The sequence below is a fragment of the Lutjanus erythropterus genome, chromosome 11 (assembly GCF_056507025.1).
Source record: "Lutjanus erythropterus isolate fLutEry1 chromosome 11, fLutEry1.hap2, whole genome shotgun sequence".
NCBI classification, from domain to species: domain Eukaryota; kingdom Metazoa; phylum Chordata; class Actinopteri; order Lutjaniformes; family Lutjanidae; genus Lutjanus; species Lutjanus erythropterus.
The window spans coordinates 36275051-36297714 of NC_139327.1; the positions used below are offsets into that span (position 1 = coordinate 36275051).

The 22664-nt window shown below is 38.6% G+C and overlaps 1 protein-coding gene and 1 long non-coding RNA gene across 2 annotated transcripts; one reads left to right on the forward strand and one right to left on the reverse strand.

Annotated features, from left to right (window-relative positions):
- Positions 1–2421: 2421 nt before the first annotated feature.
- Positions 2422–5211, reverse strand: LOC146319443 (uncharacterized). Its single transcript, XR_014771548.1, has 3 exons — positions 5054–5211; positions 4303–4457; positions 2422–3261 (listed from the first exon to the last, which is right to left on the reverse strand). It is a non-coding gene; the product is annotated as an uncharacterized LOC146319443 (long non-coding RNA).
- A 9154-nt stretch (positions 5212–14365) lies between these two features.
- Positions 14366–18409, forward strand: LOC146319444 (cornifelin homolog B-like). The gene is made up of 4 exons (XM_084730411.1): positions 14366–14664; positions 16130–16243; positions 16894–17051; positions 17904–18409. Exons 2-4 carry the CDS (start codon positions 16138–16140, stop codon positions 18024–18026), a joined length of 387 nt encoding a protein of 128 aa, XP_084586537.1. The 5' UTR covers positions 14366–14664; positions 16130–16137; the 3' UTR covers positions 18027–18409.
- The last annotated feature ends 4255 nt before the right edge of the window (positions 18410–22664 follow it).

The following is a 22664-nucleotide window of genomic DNA, read 5'->3' on the forward strand; positions in this document are numbered from 1 at the left end:
GTGACTTGTGACTTCACTTGACTGGAGCCCTTTGACTTAAAGGCTTTATCTTCCCCAAGCCCACAGATTAATGTAAGGATGGCTCAATACCATTTTTTTTTTTCATGTTTTGATACTGCAACTTTCAGTATCTGCTGATACGATAACAATCTGAGACCTTTCCTCCCCCTGTTTAAAAACTAAGCTGTTAAAAATACCTGTTAATGGATCTACTTTGCTTAATAGACATTTCAAAAAACAAATATTCTACTGCCCTAAAGGAGGAGATGCATAGCCCACAGCATGATGCAATTATAATGCTTCTATTTTTTTTTTAAGATTTTTAATTTCTCATATTTAGTAGCAAAACAAAATTCTAAATTCTTACACTGACACCCATTTTAAAAAATGCCATGAGTCAACTGTCTACATTACTGAGCGCCACTAGGAAAAATACCCCAAATAATTTTGTTTTCATACGAAATATGCAAAACCTGTAGGTCAAAAACTACAGATGCAGACAACTTCGAAATTCATTTATGGTACACAAACGCGTCATGTAAACACGGGTGTGAAGGTATCGCGAGATCCTGTATATCTCATGTGGCGCCACTTGGGCGAGAGTCTCTTCCCGTTTCAGGCGTGTGCACGCGCATCAGGTCTGAAAGGCTACAGTTGACATTTAGGCTAAAAACACGGCGGAAATTTTGGGTCAAATTTTAACGACGCGGCTTACGGACACTTGGATTTCACCACACCGGCAGTATAGAGACATTTTCTGTTTTTTTTGTGTTCTTTTTTTACATTTTAAAACTGGTCACCGTTCACTTCAGTCCTCACATCAGCACAGGGGTGAGTAGATACTGAGTGAAATTTCATTTTTGGGTGCACTATCACTTTAATTTACACTGAGTCTTAACAGTTGAAGTTAATTGAGTGCCATGTCCGATTAAAGCCACTAGATGGCACCATGTACTCATTAGAGTTCTCAGACTTGTTTAACTGTGGTTATATTGTTGTAAGCATCATTATAATTTCTAGTAAGTACATCAGAAACCTTAACAATGGCACTTTTTGCCTGAAAATGCTTTAACATACTGTGTAAAATCTTATTATTATATCTTATTATTATAGCTGATATTCATACAGGCTGCTCTCTTAGCTTTAGCCATAATTAAAAATGATAACATAACCTGAATATAAACCTTACTTTAAACTGCACAAGTAGTCTCTGAATTTGGGAACTTTAATTTTTGTTTAACCAAATCAGTCAGTCCTCAGCTGTAGCAGCCCAAGCCATTCATTAAGAAGACAGGACTTAAACACAAACATGCTATACAGTATTGTTACTGACACTCAGGGGTGAGTCAGTGGCAAATATTCACCAGGTTAAGATGTTCCTTTGATCAGTACAATGATGAGCAAATTAAAAAAAGGCTGTGGTCAAATGACAAAAAACAAAGTGTAGTTTCGATGTTTATTAAACTCCCATAATGTTAAGTTTCAACAAGCAAAATCAAACTATTGTTAGATTTGCACATTTTTTGCATTTTAAAGAACACATTCAACATCAGCACATAATGTCATACATATAAATGGCCATATAGGGCCGAACAATTGATCAAAATGTTATTGAAATTGCAATATGGCTAAATATCCAAATCGCAGGAGCTACAGTTATTTGATAAAGCAAAAATATGTCACACATACCATTATAAATGAACCATTGTAGAGCTACAGAGATACCCTGGCTTACAAATCATATATATCAAACATGCTTATTTGGTACAAACCAAAACAAAAAATCACATCACTGCTTTTTATGTATTTTTTTCATTAAACACAAGGCTTCATTTAAGTCAAGATTTCAGACCTCTTATCAAGACATCAACCAATGTGTTTTTTTCAGGGTCAATACCAATTATTAGTAATCAAAGACACTAATAACCAATATGTAACCGATATACAGTTGCAGTAAAAATGAAAATCTTAATGTCAAAATCTCAGTAACCATTTTCTGCTACTTTATACTTCCACACCACTACATTTTAGAGGCAAATACTGGACTTTTTGCTACACTAGGCTACATTTATTTGATAATTGTAGCTATTCACTTTGCAGAAAATTAGATTATTAAATTAGATTATTAATACAAAATATCATCCAACAAGCGTTTTCCTTGAACACGCCTGGTAGAAAATCACACAAAACATTTTTGGCTATCTGGCCTTCATTAGTGTATGCCACTATTATCACTGCAAACTGTCTCTGTGCAGTGTGAGAACAGAAAGCATAGCAGCAGTAATTAAGGGGGGCGGGGCTTAGTGAAGGGTCAATTAGGCCTAATTTATTTTATTGGCAATCAAATTAAAAACAATTCCGATAATTGTAAAAATGCTGAACATGTGAGCCTGTAATTGGTCGTCCCCTAGCTAGGGGAGCTAGTCTACATCTCAGCAATGACTGGCAGAATCGGGGCCTTGAACCTCCTGGACTGTCTATATGTGGTGCGACAGCCGGACCCCCAGACGCAAATAACTCCTGCCTGACTACGGGAACCCACCTGTCTTTCTCTTCGTCTGTTAGCTGAGAATACACCTTCAGTTGTCTGTTTAGCTTCATCTCCGTTGTTTTCAGGGATAGTCTCTCTGTCCTCACCCGTCTTCCTGCTGTTCCCCTCAGGAATCCGCCCGCTCCTGGGGTCCATCATGCAAATCGCAGCGCATTTTGGACCCTGGTTACCATCTGACCCGGAAAGAGGGGTTTGACGCGATGAGGAGTCGAGATGGGAAAATTGCCAGCTCGTCTTCCTCCCTTCCTCTGTCCATCCTCCGCGAAGAAGCCGGGCTGCGGTGAGGAAAGAGTCTGTGTGGCTGTGCAGCTTCTCCAAGGGGTCTGAGCGAAGAGGCCCGGACATGGACGATGTCCTGCCCAGGACAGGAGGCTTCGTCTCTGGTTTAGTGCTGCCCTCCATCCCTCTGTTGTCCTGAGTCTCCACCTCTGCTGCTGCTCTTCGGCTGAAGCACTGAAACACCTGTAAGTCACATTTTTAAGCATTCAGTTAGATGAAATGATATTTGATGAGATTAGAATGATGCAATGATTCAAAACTTGGGTGAGGGAGGGTTCAGAATTTAAAATTGTGAGTATGACCTACTTTATTTTAATCTCTGTGACCTGAACTTTGAGGTAGCTCTTGTGAAGTGTGAACTTGCACAACTCTGATTGTGGGAAGCAAAAATCACTGTTTGGAGGTCAGAGCACCGACAGCTCACAGACAACCTGTGCAATGTGTGACAAGTGGCAGCAGTTTGTAAACATTGCTTCATTTTACGGGGTCACATGCCAAAAAAAGTTGGTAACTACTGGATTAGCACATATGTATAGTTGAATGTTAAATCCTCTATGGTATTGTATTACTGGTAGTAAAAGCTGAGAACCCAATATTGACCTATGATCACCTTTATAAAGTTGTTATATTGAACATCTTAGCAAACAGTTGCTTATTTATACATCTTATTTATACAACAGACGCAGAGCAATGTTAACAATCATTTGGAGTCAACTATGTTGACCAGGTAGTCAGTAGCTTTATCTCTCTGTTTTTTTGTGGCTGTTTTTGCAGAAAAGAGCTCCCTGCTAAAGTTTGAGGGCTGGAAAATCTATACAATGAACTGAAAGATGCTAAAATGTTCTGTATAGCTGTGGGAGACTGCAATTCAGTGTTTAGTGCTGCTTTAAAGAGATAGTCTGGATAGTCTGGGGTTGTATGAGGTAATATCTATTGTCAGTATATTACCTATGATGCTGTTTGAAACGCTCACAGTTTGGAGAAGCGTGTAAGCGTGTGTACTTGCATGTAACCTAAACAGTAAACTTCTGTGGACAGGGACAACAGCAGCCGCCACATTCTGCACTCCTTCAGGCTGACCCTGTACGCAGCAGTACGCTGCTTAGCTTATGTGCCACTACTCCTGCTGCTTCTCTAAACCACCTTAAAGGTAGAGTCGGTGGGATTTGTCCTAACTGTTTGTAAATGCACCAGGAAGTCAAATACCAATGTTTTGGGCTGGTGAAACGCCTCGTGCAAAACAAAACGGTGAGAAAAAACAAGGAAATACAGGCAGAATGCCTCTCACAGCTCTGTTTAAAATAATTCAAGCTATATCTTTAAGGAGACTGAGACAGCCCCTGTGTTTCCATCAGAGCTCCTCCAGGGGGAGGCAGGCATCCAATGAAAGACCACGATAAGCTAGACCATGACAAAACAATGTTAATGTCGAAGCAACAGTTCTGAAACTGAACCAACCAAGATAAGCTTACCTGTGGCCGCTGAAGCTGGTGCTGCAGAGGTGTAGAGTAAAATTTGTCTTTCTCTGGGTGTGGAAACACTGACAGCAGCTGCAGAGTTTAGGCTGAGGAAGTAAAGGATGTGCCTGCTAGAAGATGGAAAACAAGGGGTCCTGACTGAAGAGGTGCTGCAGGAAGATATAAAAAAGACAAATAAAGAAGAAGAAAAAGAGGAAGATACAGTAGTATGGCTGCACAATAATCAAGGCCCAGTTCTTTGTGTAAATCTATCTTGTTATATTCAATGTACTATACAAATAAATACACAGCTTTACCCATTTTTAAGCATAACTTTGCATATCAGAGAAATAATATAACTAAAGGCATTTCATTCTCATCCAGTAAACATAAGATTGCAGGTGTAAGATACAGATCTTTCCAAAGAAACCAAATATACGAGCCCGAAATTTGTGAAAATATGCATAAAATCTGAATCTCCTCATCTGATGGAATGATGCAGCCAGAAAAAACCATAGAACTTTGTTTGAAGCAGTTTGTTGAGACTCAACACTCTCACCAACGCCCCCGAATAAAACCGTAGGAAGCTTATTTACAACAAACAAACTCCAGCCAAGATACTGTGTGCTCACACTACCCGTCAGCATCAAGAGATTTTTCATTTCTATCTTATAAGCACACATACCTCTATATGTACATGCATACATATGTAATCATTTATCAAAATAATAATAAATTGTCACATAGCTGTAGATGCAGATAATACCAGATTTCAGTGTGAGATCCTCCTCCGCTCAGGACTGACTGCTCCACCACTGCTCTTTCTGTCTGACTCCCTTCTCTTCTCACACTCTCTCTTTTCTCTCTCTCTCTCTCTCTCTCTCTCTCTCTTTCTCTCTCTCACTCTCTGTCACACACACACACACACACACACATGCACTCTAACCCTCACCCCCTTTCTTTAGGTCAGCCGCCACTGAAATGTGCTTTACTGGTGCAAAGTACAATCCAGAATAAATATAACAATAAACAAAAAATGTGTAATGCAAGAAACTGTAGTAGTGTGTAAGTAAAATAAATAATAAGTTTACTATTATAAAACATGTTTTGAAGTATTGTACTACAAAACTTTGATCTAAACGGCAAATTTAAAAAAAAAAAAAACTTTGCAGAACGGCTTTTACACTCAGTTGAGGTGCTTTGTGCCTTTAAAAAAATAAAAAAAACTAATTTTGCTTAATGGGAGATGGAAACACTTTTTCCCCATTAAGTTCTGATGTAGCAAGCATTTAACTCACATGACTGGTTAGCTGTTTCAGCTCCAACAGTGTCCACATGACTCTGTAAGACTTCCATGATCGCTCCAAACAGATCTGTTGGAACCTTCCTCACTTTAACAAATGAAGCTAACAGAAATGTCATATTTCCATCCTGTTTTCCACTTTGTTTTTGACCGGTGGCACTGTTTTCATTTAGTCAACCAGAGAATTGGCTCCATTCGCTGCTTATATTGATGAACCAACCCGTAATAATCACTTCGGTATGGAGATGCCAATTTGCTTAAAATTTGGTTAAAATTTGCAAAACATTTAGATGGAAACACGGCTATTGATGGAGGTCAAAATGTAATGAAATCTTTTTATTTGAGGCATGTTCAAATTAATGCATATATATGTTGTGCATTTTGCCTTTTTTTTGCCGAAACACTAAAACAGTAGGAACAACATGTGGCATTTATCAGCAGCTGGAGTTTCCTCAGTTGTTTTGGACATGTAACTCATGTGAACTGGACTTGATGTGCTTGCGTCTGAAGTATTTTTCGAACACTCTCTTCAGCCTGAGGACATCTTTTCCAGCCACAGCAGGCACAGCAAAAATAGATTGACTGGACACTACCTGTTAAACATAGTGGAGCATTTAGCAGCTCAAGATGTTTTTCTCAGGAGCTCTTAGAGACCAAAAACAGAACTGCAACGAGAGTGAATATTGGACTTTTATTCATCAGGGGTTACATTTTCAGTATTTTACCGAAAACCTTTTCTAATAATTCTCTAGTTGGAATGAGCGAATACTGTGGGAAAAAATATTAAATTCATTGTCAGTGAGCATTTTGGAGCTTTTGATTGAGTTGCCTAAAAACGTTTCCTCATTATTTAGAACTGAATTCAAGCAGCATTATGTTTTTTCCCGACACATCTGTTGCAGAGTCGTAGTATATAAGCAGATATTTTAGGAGACAGAGTTGTTGTCTTAACATTTATTTTCTAATCTTCCTGTTTTCTCTGCACTCATGTGGCTTGTTGCTGAACTTCTGAGAAAGACTTTTTGTAATTTTTGTGCAAAAGGTCTACATTATGTTGACTGTGGATGGACTGTAACCTCGGTCTGCCGGGCTGCTGGTCTGCTGTCTGTTTGCTCTGATCAGAAATTTGCTCTCTGGTCTTCACCTCATGAGTTCAGCAGGTTTATCAGCTGTGGGGAAAGCAGCACTTACTGTTGAACATGAGGGTTTGAGATGAATGCTGCTGTTGTCTGATGACATATTCAACAGTCAGTGTTTAAAACAAACTGGCAGGGTTCAGGTCGTTGCCTTCACGTGCAGTTACCCTTGAATGAACAAATTCATTCTTTACTGCACGTGATTTGAGAGAACAAGTCACATTCGCCAGTTTTCTTGTATTTAGAATTTATGCTTTGACACGAAAGAAAATCACAAGAGGCCCTCGAGGTGAATACCTTCATTAGTGTTTCGGGTCACTTAAAATGACTACTCACACTGCCAAATTTGTCATGTTTCCTTTGCTGATTTCTGACAGCGGGACTTGAAGCTTTATAGCGTTAAGTTCTTCCTTTTACTTTCAGTGATAGATTTGTGAATGAAAAGGGTTTTTCTGATAGTTTTTAAGTTTCAAAGTACAGGTTTTTCAGCTGGGTGTGTGGTGGTGCTTTATACTGTATGAAACGCTGCTTCTTCAGCTCGTGAATGTTTGGAAATCTGCAGCCTCTAAGAACTGCCGCGCCAAAGTGCAGCGCTGTTACAAAATAACCTGAAAACGAGGCTGCTGCCGTACAGCCCTTAACACACACCGTGACTGGTTTGTTGCAACTCCATATCCTGTTTTTTATGAAAGAGATGTCTGATCACAAGAGCTCGTAGCTTTTCCAACTTTCTTTTTATCCTTCAAACGCATTGCAGTGCAGCGGTTATGATGATTATTCATAATAAAGTTTGAGGGCAGGTTTCGTGGGAGAAACAAGTAGTCCGGAGGGCCCGGGGAGATGGCCGCGAAATACGAGGGAAACCCAGGATTGTTGACATGTAAGGGTATATGCCTTCTGCCCATTTCCTCACAGACCATGCGTCATTCTGATGCCAGACTTTGAGCTGATCTGTGAAATGACGCTGGTGGCAGCGGGCGCCAGTAATGCTCAGGTCCTCGCTTGGAAGTTTATCACCCTCTACACTCTGTGTAAGGAGCTGTTGTCCAAACAGATTCTGCCTGCTTTCTTTTTGACTTTCCACATCAGATATACTTAGAAAAAGCCACAGACTTTGCAACTTCAAAGCTGATCAGCTGACACAATGCAATAGAATATTTGTAAAAAATAGCTTCTGATCGATATGATCATCACCAAACGTTTTTTTTTCCAATACCTAATGGAAAATCATACTCATCTGTGTTTGGGTGCAGATTTGGTGTGACCCTCTGAACAATTCAGACACGTTGGACATTTCATGAGGTTAATCTTTCCATTTGCTGAGGTGTTGTTACCACATTTAACTCTGGTGCAGCAGATAAGCATATGAAAATTATGGATATGTTTATAACGATTATTCATAGTAAAGTTTGAGGGCAAATTACAGGAGTTTCCCAGGAGAAGCATCAAAACAATTGTTGACATGTATCAGTATCAGCTCTGGCCATACAGCAATGATAGCAATCATATCACATCCATACAGGGTTAAAAATATACAGCTGTTTAAAAAAATAGATGCATTTTAATGAACGTTTAAACATTTAAGGCATCACATTGGTACCCTGTTTTTGCGGATGCATAAAGTTGAGGAATCGGTATCAGGAAGGGAAAAATCGTATGAAATCATCTCTAGAATGAAACTTACCCACAATCGGAGCAGAGCAGGTATCTTTATAGCAGTTTTCCATGAATGCACACTCATGAACAGGTGGTATTCATGAAGCTGAAAAGAGAGATTTCCATTGAATGTGTGCAGTTACGTAGGTTTGCTGAATCTAATTTGTATAATTTGAAAGAACATGTTCAGGGCTTATTTTTTCAACATATGTATTCTATATATCATGTTCAAAAGTAATGCGTTGTCCCAAAATACAACCCAGATATTGTATTGTTTCAGTTAGCACGTGTGCAGCTGTTGCACTTGCACGACTAACTATTAAATCTCAAGTCAGGAGCAGGAGGTTGTTGTAAACTGGACTGCTCTCAACTATTCCAACTATTTAAGGATTTCACTAAATCTTGTGGTCATTAGGCTTCAAAAGCTGCTGCTCATATGTTGAAAGCATCTCTGAACTCTCTGGATCAAAGTTCAGAGGGAGAGTAAAAGCTATGTCATAGCACAGCAGGGGAAAGTTTGCTTGACATGTGCTGGCTCATGGTAGTCAGTCATCTGGGTCAAAGGTAATGGGAAAACTACGGGAACACGGGCAGCAGCATCAGGCGCCTCTGGATAGTTCAGACGTTGCAGTACAGTAGCCACAGCCTTCTCTTTGTCTGCTGTCATGTCTAGTTTTTTGTTATTGTCAACAAATATCTTGGGAAAAAAGCAAATCTGACAATAAACTGATCAAACTAACCAGCATTGTCTGTGTAGCTTTTTAGCATGCAAGAGGGATCTTAGAAAGAACAGACACAGTGTTTATAAGGTTAATTTATTTATCAATCTACAAGAAATGTACTAAGAAATGCAGGTTGTAGTCCCTTTATGCTACTCACAAAACAAAAATTATATAAATGGATGAATAAATGATCATATATATAAAACTAGAAGAGGTCACTCAGTAGAGTGCAGATCCGCTCCAGACGACAGATGGTGAAGCACCTACTGCAACGCCACCACAACTTCCAGATGCATCCAGCAGAGATTTGTAAAGTTCTGCCAACATTAGCACGACCCCCACATACGTTGTCTCAAGCTGAAACAAGACTTCAGATTGAAGCAGTTGTTGACCACTTGCAGCCCCTAGTGGCCAGTTAAGAAGAGTGAGAGGTCAGCAGAGTTGAGTTGCAGTTTATGTCCATGTCTGTCCAGACTCATATAATGTCTGTAGTGAAGACTGAAGGAATTTAAAATGGAACATACTTAAGTTACTTTTTTAATCGAGATGGAAGTTCTCAATTCCCAGTGAGAAACATGCTGTCTTCACTTAGAGACTATTTTTACAGTACAGAGGACTGATAGACAGCTGAAGATTCTGATATTTGCCTATAATTTTGTCATAATTATAATATGACATGTTGAGTTGCAGCCAAAAATGTGTTTAGTGACCTTTGACCACCAAAATCCAATCAGGTCATCCTTGAGTCTGAGGGGACATTTGTGCCAAATTTGAAGAAATTCCCTCAAAGCATTTAACATTCACATGAATGTGTTGACCTGCACATGCTTACAATAATACGATAATAAACTATTATCCCTGGTGCAGTGCAGACGATGAACTGAAGAGTCTCACAGCTTTAGGAAAGACACTGCTCTGTAGTTTGGTTGTTCAACAGTGAATGTTTCTGAATTGCTTGGCAGATGACAGTGACTGGGGTGGTTATTGTCTTCTGGTGTCCATTTAAAGAATTCACACTAGAGGGTGAATCAGTTGTGGATTTTCACTCCTGCCCCATCCGTGATACATGGATCATTGCCCTTTACTGTGTGTTGCAACGTCTTTCCCGTATCTAAGTCCAGCTCCATTGTTAGCATTTGAATTTTGGTGATTGCACTGTGTGACGTCACTCAACAGTCTGCGCACATCGTGCACTGGTCACATGGCTGCAATCAACCAGCAGCCAGACACCAGAGCAAACAGGAGAACAAAAAAGAATAGAAATAAAAGACAACAGAACAACCAACATTGTGTTCAAAGTTTTCATAAAAGTGTTTATTCATATTATAGACATACATATTTATATAAAAACTGACCTGTTATTATGATTCCTGTATCCCATCTCGCAGAAATCACACAGGAATCCTGAGACCCACAAGACTCCTCAAAAAATATCAGCTTCTAATTAAAACCAAAACAAATTTTGGGGAGGAAAAAAAGTATTTCAAGTATTTATCTGATCCAGAAATACCACACTATTAACACATCATTTTCATTTTAGCAGATTTTCACCGATGCATGTACAGAATTTTGGGTTTTATCCAGTTTCATGTGCATAAATTAAATGTCCTGCAGCAAGAGGCTGATGATGAACACAGTTTACAGTAAATAATGTTTACTGGTGGTGAGAACAGCCCTGAAAACCTTCTGTTAATAGAAATAGAGATGTCCTTACACAATTTTCTCCTTCCCAATACGATTGCGGTACCTTAACTTTACATGTCAGAACTTTAGGTTGTAGCGGAGGCATTTCCAGTACTTGTATCGGTATCAAACAGTCACAAATGGAAAGTGAAGAGTGGAATCACAGAAATGAGCTCCTGGTTGTGTACCTGACCCTCTCAAAACAAAAAAAAAAACAATAAATGGTGAAACTGCAGTACATTGCAATGCAAAGGGTAGTTTAAAATCCAATTTTCAAGTAGATTAGTTTGCATTTTTAAAATTAAAAACTAAAATAATCATCCCTTGCTGCAGTTTACAGAATTCACAGACGGCTCTAACGTGAACACTCGATCTTAGGGTGAATATAAAGCTCAAACACAGAGGGAGGCGGTGACGGTGGTGGAGGAGATGCACCTGTTACCTGTGCATCTGTATGAATATGAATGTGTCTCCTACCAGCTGACATATCGATGAACCAGTGAGGCTGCAGGATGACTGAAATGCTGATAATAAATCAAGCGCCATTGTTCTACGTGAACTCACACAGTGTTCCACTGAATTACATAACATTCAGGAGTTTCCAGGTGTAATGCTCAAACGAGTGACTGTGAATAAATGTGTCGTGTGTGTTTGTGACCGTGATGTATAGCAGAGAGTAATCCGTGTGGCATTCAGGTTCCTTTGTTGGCTCAGCAGGAATGCAGGGCAGGGCAGGTTAGGCTCTGTTGCTGCGGAGATGAGTTTCAGTCTTTGATTCGATTTTTCCTCATAACATTGTACCTTCTTTGTATTCCTTGAAAAATTGAGGGAGCAATCCTTCATCTTTTCAAGCTCTGAATGGGTGAATGAAGGGAACAAAAGTAATTAGCCACCGACAAATTCATGAGCATTTGTCTGCTATTCATTTAGTTAAACTACCCTTCTGTAATCTTTGTTTGTGTCATTATATTGCTTTGTTCAATTTAGTACGGCCAAAATCTTCTATTGCTGGAAGGTTTTCTTTTCCTTCTTTAACAGTACACCTGCAGGCTTTACTGTGGTTTGTGGTTTGCAGTTTTTGGGTGGTTTCCTAATGGTAATTGTTAAAAGATGGGAGAGGTTTATTTATTCATGACTCCTGCCCAGATTTTCTGAACGACCGCAAACAGGTGACCTTTTGGTCCCAGTACCACATTTTGCGTCACTTCCACCTCTTCGATTATTTGGATACTTTGGGCGGCAGCATGGTGGTTGACCTGCATGATGTGAGGAGAGTCGGTGATGTGCGATAACATTGTTCAGAATTGCAATGATGATGTGACTTTGTGATAAACAAATTTCAAGTGTGCAGATTAGCTTGTTTTGTTACACCTGAGTTTGCATTTCAATGCATGCAATTCAACAAAAGTGACCCTTGCATAGGAAGCAGTGAACTGCTTTGATCCATGCACATTTACACCTGGCAGTAACATGTGATCTACATCTGGATATCCCATCTGGATGTCAGGCATGCTGTGATTGGATCAGCCAAACCACATGTGGAGGTGGTCTTGCTCGCTTTATGATTGGATATGGTCACATGTAAATGTAATACATATTGTGATGTCTTGAGAGGTCAGGAGCTTTTCACCTGGACTTTTGAGGTGTGGGTGCAGGGAATGGAGACAGCCAGGCTTTGCTTTTCAACTTAAATCCACTGTATTGACTTTCCTCATAACAGGACAACTTATTCTCAGCAGATAAACAAAACCAAAACAGGATTTTTTATCAAACTGTCTTCTTTCTAACAAAACTAAAAGGACTGATCCTCTCTGTTTGTCTCAGAGCTGTCTCTCCTTCACACACACTTCTCACTGCAGTCCCTGCACCCTCTCTCACGCTCATCTGGTTCATCTGGGCCTTGGACATATCTCCCCTCTATGACACAACCTCTCATGACATCCCAATATGTCGTGGTCACAATCTCAAGGAAAAAGTCCACCTATCAGGCTTAAAGGTCACCTATCACTTAGAGCCATCGCAATAAGCACAATTTTGAAATACTGAGCCACTGACAGGCAAACTGCAAAGGATGGCAAGCAACTGCAAAAACTAATGAGGTCATGTTTTTTTTTCTTCTTGTTTTACACTTCAGTGCATGTTAAATTAATCAATTAATGCTTCAAAAAATGTAATTAATTTAGCTGTCCGTGACCCATCCTCAAACTTGGAAACTGTAAGTTTTGCCATGTTTTATGTTGTGTGAGTGTTTATTTTGTCGGTTAACGATTGGTCCTACAGGACGTAATTTTGAATGTTGCTAATACCATATCCTGTTAAGACAGCCTAAATAACTGCAGCAGAAACTCACTGTGACAGCCTTGCTAATGCCACTTCTTAAGCTACAAAAACTACAAGTAATAACAGTAGCCAGCAAGTCTTCCTTCACAAAAAAGTTCTTTAGAAATTAATGATGCCTGTCAGTGGACCTGCCTCTCTTAATCTGGGATGCACCATGTGAGATGACTTCTGCCAACCCTGCCTAACTAACTGGCATATTAAGATCCAAACAGACTGTGCACACAAAAAGCTGATTAACACCAGGTGTAAACACAAAGGCCCATAGATCAGGTGTCATTACGCAGATCATTTACCCAGATACGGATCATGTGTAGAGGTAAATTTGAGACTTTGAGACAGCCCCGGGAAACAAATTCTTTTTGAGTGACAGAAGCAGAGTTTTTACAGTTGGATTCAAGCTGTGTTTAAGCACATAGTGTTTGAATATTTTACAGTAGCAACAGGCCCTTTTCATGATGCCAGACAACTTCTGTTCTCACTTCTCCGTGTTATATTTGCTGCGGCTATCATGGTACAATGATAGCATCATCAGCATGGACTTCTCTCAGTCCCAAACAAGGCCAGATGATGTGCAACTACTTGTAGACTTATTGTCAGTTACAACAGGTTCCAAACATAAAGGCTGCAGATTCTTCATCAAATGTTACCTGTTTGATTATGAAGGTAAGGGGTTTTGTTTTGTCTTTTCTAGCTTGTAGGTGCTGAGAATATAAAAATGTTTAAGTTTAAATTATCCATCCGTTAGCTTTCTATTTGTATCTTTAGGCCCTATTTTTGATTAGGTTACTGTAGGTTAGGTTAGGTTACTGCTGTTAGTTACAGAGTCTGGGTTGTAAGGTAAAAGCCAGGTATGTTAATGGATATTGAATTCAAAGCCGTGCCTGTTGCTAAAGTTGCTGCTAGCTAGCTTACTTTCCAAGGCAGTTTCACAGTAGTAAATTGAAAATTATCTAGAGCATTACATGAAAAACAATTGTATATACATAAACATCTTTAGTATTAAATTCACCTTTTGAAAATTTCCCAAGAATCTCTGGTGGTGAGTGTAAAAACTTTTGCGAACTTTATGAAGTTTATAACATTTTGCTGTTTCCACTGACCTTTTCTAATGCGGCATACAGCCATTGCTAATGTCTTAGAAAACTGACTGTAGTGATGCGAATCAAGATTTTTTTTAACCAATGAAATCCCTGGTTAGATTGACTGATCTACATGTACGTCGACCTACACCGATTTCAAAATAGCAACAGGAAGTTCACGTCCAGATCTTCGTGTTTCAGGAGCTTTTTCCACATTATGTCATGACGTGGGTTTGGCAGTGATCATGTCATAACCCCACCTTCGTTTTGATCCACTGCAGCATACAATAAATAATAGCAGCTGCGTTACGGGAGTGCAGGATGGACCAGTTTGTCCAGTTTGCTCTCTCAGGTGTCTGCAGGTATTTCTGAACTTGCTGAGAAATGAGTTTGTCAGCGCAGATATCAGCTGTGACAAGACAACCGACTCAGAACTTTCTCATCACACAGATACACAGGTGAGACCTCGATTATAATACATAAATACTTTTATATACATACATTTGCCTTTATTATCCTTTATCTGCCTATATTTAGTATTTGTGTCATCTGTTTGTATTTATGAGGTTTTTATGTGAAGAACTTTGAAAACTCTGCTTTAAAACAAAGAGCCATGAATGAATTTCATTTATTTATTTATTTATCTCCTTGTAGATCAGTGTAATGTGTACTGTACCTAATACAAATTTTTAAAATTGATAGTTTGCCATTTGTACATTGATTCTTCATAAAAACAAGCTGCTTTCAGGGCTTTGCAATAAAGATTGCCCGCTTGCCTGGGAAAAGTAAAATGTCATGATGGACTCATGAAATAGCAAAAATAATTTAATAGTTTAAAAAAATATTAAACTATTTTGATTGTCGATTAATTGAAAAATGGCAGAATATTTCAGCCTCTCAAATATAGAGATTTGTCACATTTTTTTGTTTGTTAGATCACATTAAACTGAATATCTCTGGGTTTTGGACCGACAAAACGAGACATGTAAGTCATCACCTTTGACTTTGAGAAACTGGGATGGACATTTTTCACTATTTTCTGACATTTTATAGATTTTGCAGCCACAGATTAAACATGACATTAACTCTAGTCTTTGTTGTTATGTGATAACTGCTAATAAAACAATTTGTACAGTGGAAACTTAACCTTTAACGCTTAACACTGATCCCTGACACTGACTGCAAATATGTTTTTCATTTTTAAAGTGAATACAAACGTGTGTGCAGTATATTCTATGTACAGTACACGTACATCTCAACAATTTGAAGATTAAAATGACCCAAAATTGGAGTAGCATCTCATAAGTGTTATGAAATGTGAATAAATCACAAAAGAATTGAAGAGAATTTAGGGAACGTGTGCTAAAAGAGTCGCACTGTCCAGACTTGAAGCTGCGAGTCATTTAAGATGGACGTTCAAGCAAAACCAAAAGTAATTTTTTTCTCTGATCTGATAAGGCGATTGTTAAGGTTTGGTTAGATTTAGGCATGAAAATAACTCGGCTGGGGTTAGGGAATGATCATCGGATCATCAAAGTCTTGTATAAGTCCAGTCTTGCTAACCTGCACCTGTCTGAACCCACAAAACAGATCTGAACCTGTTAATAATAATAAATTAAACACAGAGGAGATGCACCTACAAACCAACATCTGCACCCTCAAAACACAAAAAACTTAATTCTGTCCTCAGTTTACTGTTTTATTAATTGAAGCCTTTCAGACAAGCCTTCATCAGAGCACCACAAAATCAGTAACCGTCTCATTTTATAAAGAGCGATTATTCATTAAATCAGCTTCACATAATGTCATTCACTGAAACCACAACCACCAACACCCAGGAATTCACTGTTGGCACTCTGTCTTTCACATGTGACCTTATGAAACTCGTCCAACGTGAAATCTACGTCCTGGTTCCTCCTTTAGACGCCATCATGTCTTCCACGCTGGTCATCAGGCAGCCTGAGCCTGTGATGGTGGTCCAAGACTCTAATGAGTGGGGATCTGGGATATGTGACTGCTGTCAGGACGTTCCTGAGTGTAAGTGTCTGTAACTGATGATAAAAAGGCATCACTTTAATTCTGCTAACACACATTTATATACTTATTTAGAACAAAGATAGTCTTTGTTCTTTGTTTCTCTGTAGTTTCTTTCTAAAGATGTATCCAAAAAATTAAAAACACTCATATGTGGTTATTATCTGTGGAGTCATAGGAGTGCCTTAAAAAAGAATTAATCTTTAAAACAATAATAAAAATGACAAAAGTAAATAAAAAATGAGGCAGGATAAGAGAGAACTTTATTAATCCTGAAGGAAACTCTTCTTCTATTCCTCAAAAATTACAGTAACACAAGAATAAGAATAAAAACAACAGAATAATAATAAATATAAAGTCTAAACGGAGCAAAAACAGTGAAAAGTAACATTGGCAGTGATTGAAAAGTAATAAAATAACGAATAACACTGCACATAATATAAATCTGATATCCTGCTAATCACAGTTGCATTAAACAACAATAGCTGTTACAGTAAGACCTGATTTATTTACTTCCTCATATCTTCCTTCCTATTTATAAATCCTTCATTTGTTTCATTGTCTCTGAGTGTTCATAGGTGTGTCTAGTAAGAGTGTTTGTGTTGTTTATCTGTTGTTTATCTGTGTTTTGTTTTTTTTTCCCCATGGTTTAGGCTGTTGTGCTTTCTGGTGCTGTCCCTGCTTCGCCTGTATGACCAGCAGGAGGTACGGCCAGCCTCTCTGTCTCCCCCTGCTGGAGATGTTTGGTGGTTGCATCCCTCCCATCACCATGTCCATGAGGGTCTCCATGCGGCACCGCTACGGCATCAAGGTAAGACACACAAAAAAAATCCTTAAAATGCCTTTAAATCACAATACGTAATCTTTTTATCTTATTTTACTGTAGGTGTAGTTTTATGGAGACCAGGGAGGACAATTCACTCAACATGAAGCGTTATACCTAGAACCATCGGTGAAAGTTTTCAACCAGAATCCCCTGTGAGAGGTTCTAAAGGAGAACCCCTCTAGGGTATAATGGTTCCACCCAGAACTCTCTGGGGGTTCTATCCAGAAACTTTCCGCCCCCAGGGGGTTCTACCGAGACCCTTTTTATATTGTTGCACAAAGAACCCTTGACAAACAAGTTCTTGAAAGAAATCTCAGCAATCCTCAAGGAACTCTTTCTTCCAAAAGGTTTCTTTGGACAAAACCTTTTTTATTATTATGGTAGGCATAATGCAGGGGATTCACAGATAAATTATCTTATATACCTACTAAATCTGCTCACTGCATATATATATATATATATATATACATATATATATATATATATATATTACATGGTTCAGTGCTAAAAAATCAATAGTTTGACACAAAATATTAATAGTAAAATTTTTTTTAGAGATTCAGCAATCAATTTTTTGCTTCTCTAGAGTCTGTGAGCAGAACTGTCCATAGCAACGGTGTGTTATACAAAAATAACAGACCTTATAATGCTGTAATTGACCAATCAGAATTGAGTATTTAACACTTAATAGTTTTCCTTGTGAGGACGGTCTAGAAGACAGTATTTGCATACCAAATGTCTGAATTAATTATCAAAGGCAACGGTTCATTGTGAATCTGACTGCTGTGTGAGATCCAGCCTGTAGATCTGATTGTTCTCCTGACCTTCTGTCTGCAGGGCACCATGTGTATGGACTGTGTGTATTCGACCTTCTGTACAAGCTGTAGCTGGTGTCAGATGTCCAGAGAGATAAGAAGAAGAGACATCCCGATCGTCCTCGTCAGCGCCAAGAACACATGACCTCTTCATCGCCACTGGGGCTGTGATACGCTGCAGTAAACAACAACCTTCTTCTGCTGTCACTAACATGTTAAAGACTAGCGATGAAAAAAGCACTTAAGGTGCTCACTGACTGAAAAACTCCACACGATTGCCTGTAACACTAATTTATTAAGGCCGGTCTCTCCTTTGTACATTATTTTACTTTTTATTTTCCTCCTCACACTAAACTCTTACCTCCAGAAAAACATAATAACTGTCCACTGATTTATAGGAAACTGATGAGCGTTTATAATTGACCAATCCATTTCCTTGCCAGGGATTCACTATAAAAGTAATTTTGGGTTCTGTAATCACACACAGTTTATTATCAGTCAGTCTGATTCATAGATGTCGTATAAGCTTGTATCATTTTTTATTATTAATATCTAAAGCACAGCAATCAGTTTTATTGATATTTTATCTGACGTTTAGTTTTTAAATATGTATCCATTTTAGTTGATGTCATCTCATGTCACGTCATGTCATGCTAATGACTTTCAGGAATTATTGATTTATTGTCAATAAACTGAGTTAAATGAATATACAGTAATATGCTGTTATTTCTCTCTTTATTCATACACCGTGTTGTTAGGAGAAGGTAAAAACTTAAAGGGATAGTTTACCCAAAACTGAAAATTCAGTCATTATCTACTCACCCTCAATCAACCCTTTGACTGATAAACACAGTAAAAAAGAGATATAAATACAACCCTACACCTTTTTGATTAACATGATTTAGGATAATAAGTAAAAACTGAGATATCTATTTTTTGCAGATGAACCCTTCAAAAATATCTTTTATATAAATCTAAATCATTTATCAAATGTATAACACATGAAGGGCGTAATGCCCAAAAAAACATAACACAAAAGCCACCTTTAAAATGCTAATGTAAAGCCTCAGTCATCAGCTAGAGGGAGCCACACACTTCATAATCAGCTGATACCGCTGAGGCCATGTGGGGTCACAGTGCATCAAACCAGCGATGTTCAGTACCTCTGTCTACATCTGAGAGCTGCCAGATGTTGCTTTGAAACCTCACTTACGAAAAAGTGGACACTCAGACGTCTATAAAAGCTGACACGTACTGCTAAGTGTCACTCAGCAGCTTCTCTTGTATTGTGGTTTAGTCTTAACAGTCTCCTGGAAAGAAACATGCAATTTGGCACCAATTATAGCAAAAATAGAGATGTTCAGTACACATCCAATCAAGTAAATCCAATGAACTGCAACCCGAAATACGTGAATTGTGCCTAAAGGCAAGTGTACAATCAACATATAGAGAAAAAAAGTTCCAATAATAAACAACTGATGAAGAGTATAAATATTTACTTTTTCTCCCTAGAAAATTCCCATTTTCTCAAAGAATAGAACCACATTACATAGTTCTTAGTTATTACTTACTTCCTAGCATCGATAGAGCCGTGCTGATTTTTTCACTTTAATTTTTATATCTTTTTGATGCCGTGTTTCTGTTGTTTTGTCCATCCTCTGTAATTCACCAGAGAGCATTGCTGAATGTGTTGTCCCATTCAAGTCTAAACTGAAAATAATGGGATATTACTTCAGCTTTACAAAGATAAGAAAAAAAAAAAAAACTTTTGCAAGGCATTTGAATTAGATTCACAGTATAATTCTATTGTTTTGTCCAGAGATTATTTTATACCAGTCTATACATAATTAAAAAACAAACAAAGTTCCATGTTACACCTTTAAGTAAAAATTCAGACATTAGGTGAAATATTTTCACTTTCTAGTGACTAGACTTAGTGTCTCAAAATTCTGACTCACTAAATCAAAAATGTGAGTAATTATCTCATAGTTCTGACTTGAGTCGTTTACATTTTTTAAAATGTCAAACTTTTCATGTGTATTTTTCTTGTTTTTCTGTTGAAAATGGGCCTCCATGCCACACTGTCATAGTTTAAAGGAGAAATCTGTAATATATTTAGTGTAATTTATAATAAAGTGATCATGATAATGATAATGAACAACGCTGCAGCCACAGCATCCTCCTTTGAAATTTACATTCTGGGCCGGAATAACTATTTCGAATTAATGCTGAATGTTCGCCGAAGTGTGTGTTCATGAGTTGTACTAACTCATTAATAATCTTTTAGAAGGAGTATAGATGTTTATTACAATTAATTCAGTTCCACTTGCTTCGAACAAAGACTGCATGTTAAATAGGGATTTAGCAGCAGAATTAATCAGATCAGCGTGGGAGTTTTGGCCGCCACCTCCATAGGCAGCAAAACATGTCTTAAAAATTACTGTACGTCGTCTGCTCAGCACCAAACAGCAGATAGGCAAAGTTAGTGAGTAACTGGTGAAAAATGTAGAACATTTACCAGCGAAGAACCCAGATATTTTTGAGCTGACGGAGACAAAATCAGAGCTGAAGAAGAAGAGTGAATATTGGACTTAAATTCATCAGGTTAAAAGCTTGTTTTGGTGTTTTTCTGCCCTCTGGTGGTCAGAAATTGATTAATGCAGCTTTAAATAACAACATCTGTACTGTGCGGTCAGCCAGAGGTTTGCCAAGATACGTTAACTTAAAAAGAGGACAGAGAAGAAGAGATTTAACCTCATTTTCTGAGCACTGGAGTCACTATCATGTCATATTTTGTCAAATTACTCCCAATAAACTTTCCCATTCGTTCAGTCCGGTTCACGTTCCAGCGGAGGCGATTCCCTCCCCTCTGCTGGCACACTTGGCCCTGGTGTTCACTGTAAATTGCTCAGTGGGTTGTTTTTAATGGGATTATAATGACAGTTATGGTTTGCAAGAATTGATGTTTGTGACTTTTACGAGGTGTGAGTGAAGGGGCGGGTCCAGGCGGCTCATAAAGGCTGCAGGAATGTTAATTGGTCGAGGCCACTGCTGCCCTCTTTGTTCTGCTCGCTCATACTGGGCTTCTGTTGCGCCCGTTAAAGGCCAAAGAACTGATTTAAAATCTGTGACTTTAACCCCGCACACCCTCCGACACCCCCCACACACACATATGTACACAGATTATCCCACCTACAACCCCCCGATCGTCCCCTCCCATTCTTTCTTCAGGGTTTTTCCTCCACGCTCTTGAAGAAAATGGACCCCTTTGCTTCTCTCATTTCCTCCATGTTGCTTAATCAGGTGGTCGGCACCCCCCTCCCCGCTGAGTTTGATCCAGTGTTGGGGGAGTAATTTTATCACAGGTTTTTCTTGTTTCTTCTTTTTCTCCTGGACGGGTTCAGTCCAGCCAGATGACTCTCTCTCTTTCTCAAAGCTCAAGAGGGATTTGTGTCGTATTTTATTGTTTGGAAATATTGAATAAATGAGCACAATTCAAACACAACAGAAGAAGGTTATTTTTTTTGTAAATATTTTAGGTTGATTGTCAGTTATTCTTAAACCATTATCATTTTATTAGTCTTTATTGTATTCTCTCATTTTAATCTCCTTAGCTTTATCTCACAATGTTAAAGGTCTTTTCTCAAAACTTTTTGAAACAAGTTGATTCTCTACTGGTGACAGGTCATATTATTTTTACTCCCCTCTACGCAACAGACTAGATTTCATGGATGCAAGCCGAGACAATCAAGAAGGCCCCTGGTGTTCTGATTCACATTTTTAGAAGCGAATCCAAAGTTTTCAAGTCATGAACTTTGCTTTCTCTTTATATAGTTTTATGGCTTGGTGTATTCAGGCTATATGAGGTAGTGTTAAGTTTTAAAACTACACAACATTTATACGTCAACACAAAAGTCCTTAGTTACCAGAAACAACCAGGTGTTCAGTGGCAATATTTTTGCAATTTGAATAATAAATCGTGGACATAGTAAGCTTTTAAAAGGCAGACGCTCCAAAGTTTTGCACTCCAGGCTTTCAGGGGGTCTCAAGTCTTTAAACCCCCTGTATTTTGCACCATGTTCTTACGGCACTGGCAACTTTGTGTTGTTTTAAGCTGCCATGTTAGAGGTGTAGGTCTAAGGATTGCGATGTCTGTCCGGTCTTCTTTGGTCGTGACTGAAATATCTCAGCTGCTGCTGGATGGACTGGCATGAGATTTTTCTCAACAGTTTTGGAGCGAATAAAGTAGGCGACGCAAAGCATCATTTAGTCATAAGTTGGCAGCATAGGCTTCATTTGTAAACAGTGTAGAAGAAGTAGAGGTCGGCAGTAAACATCGAAGAAGAAGAAGAAACAAAACCAGTCACCTTGGCCTTCTACAACAGAAAAATGTCGTGTTACAGGAATATTCAAGAAGATGGAGACAGCTTCTTCTTCTTCTTTTTTTCTTCTTCTTCTTCTCGCTGTTTCCGCTTCCCTCTGAACAGAAACATATGACTTACATGTTTGCGAGTATGGAGGAATAGCTGCATACCGGCTAGCAAGTAACTAGCATGGCTGTAGTCTCTTTATCTTGTTTACTTACAGCCCATTTGTATTTTCTCTCCATGTCTCTTTGCATTCTGTAAGGAAAGATCTTCAGATCTGTCCATAAGAGGACCGTCCTACTACACTGTGTCTTCTTGCAGCTGGTAACACAACTTTTAGGCGTGGGGAGATAAAATCCTTGTGAAAATCAACTTAAACTGATTTCCCACGCTTACAAAATGTATTTTGTAGTGAA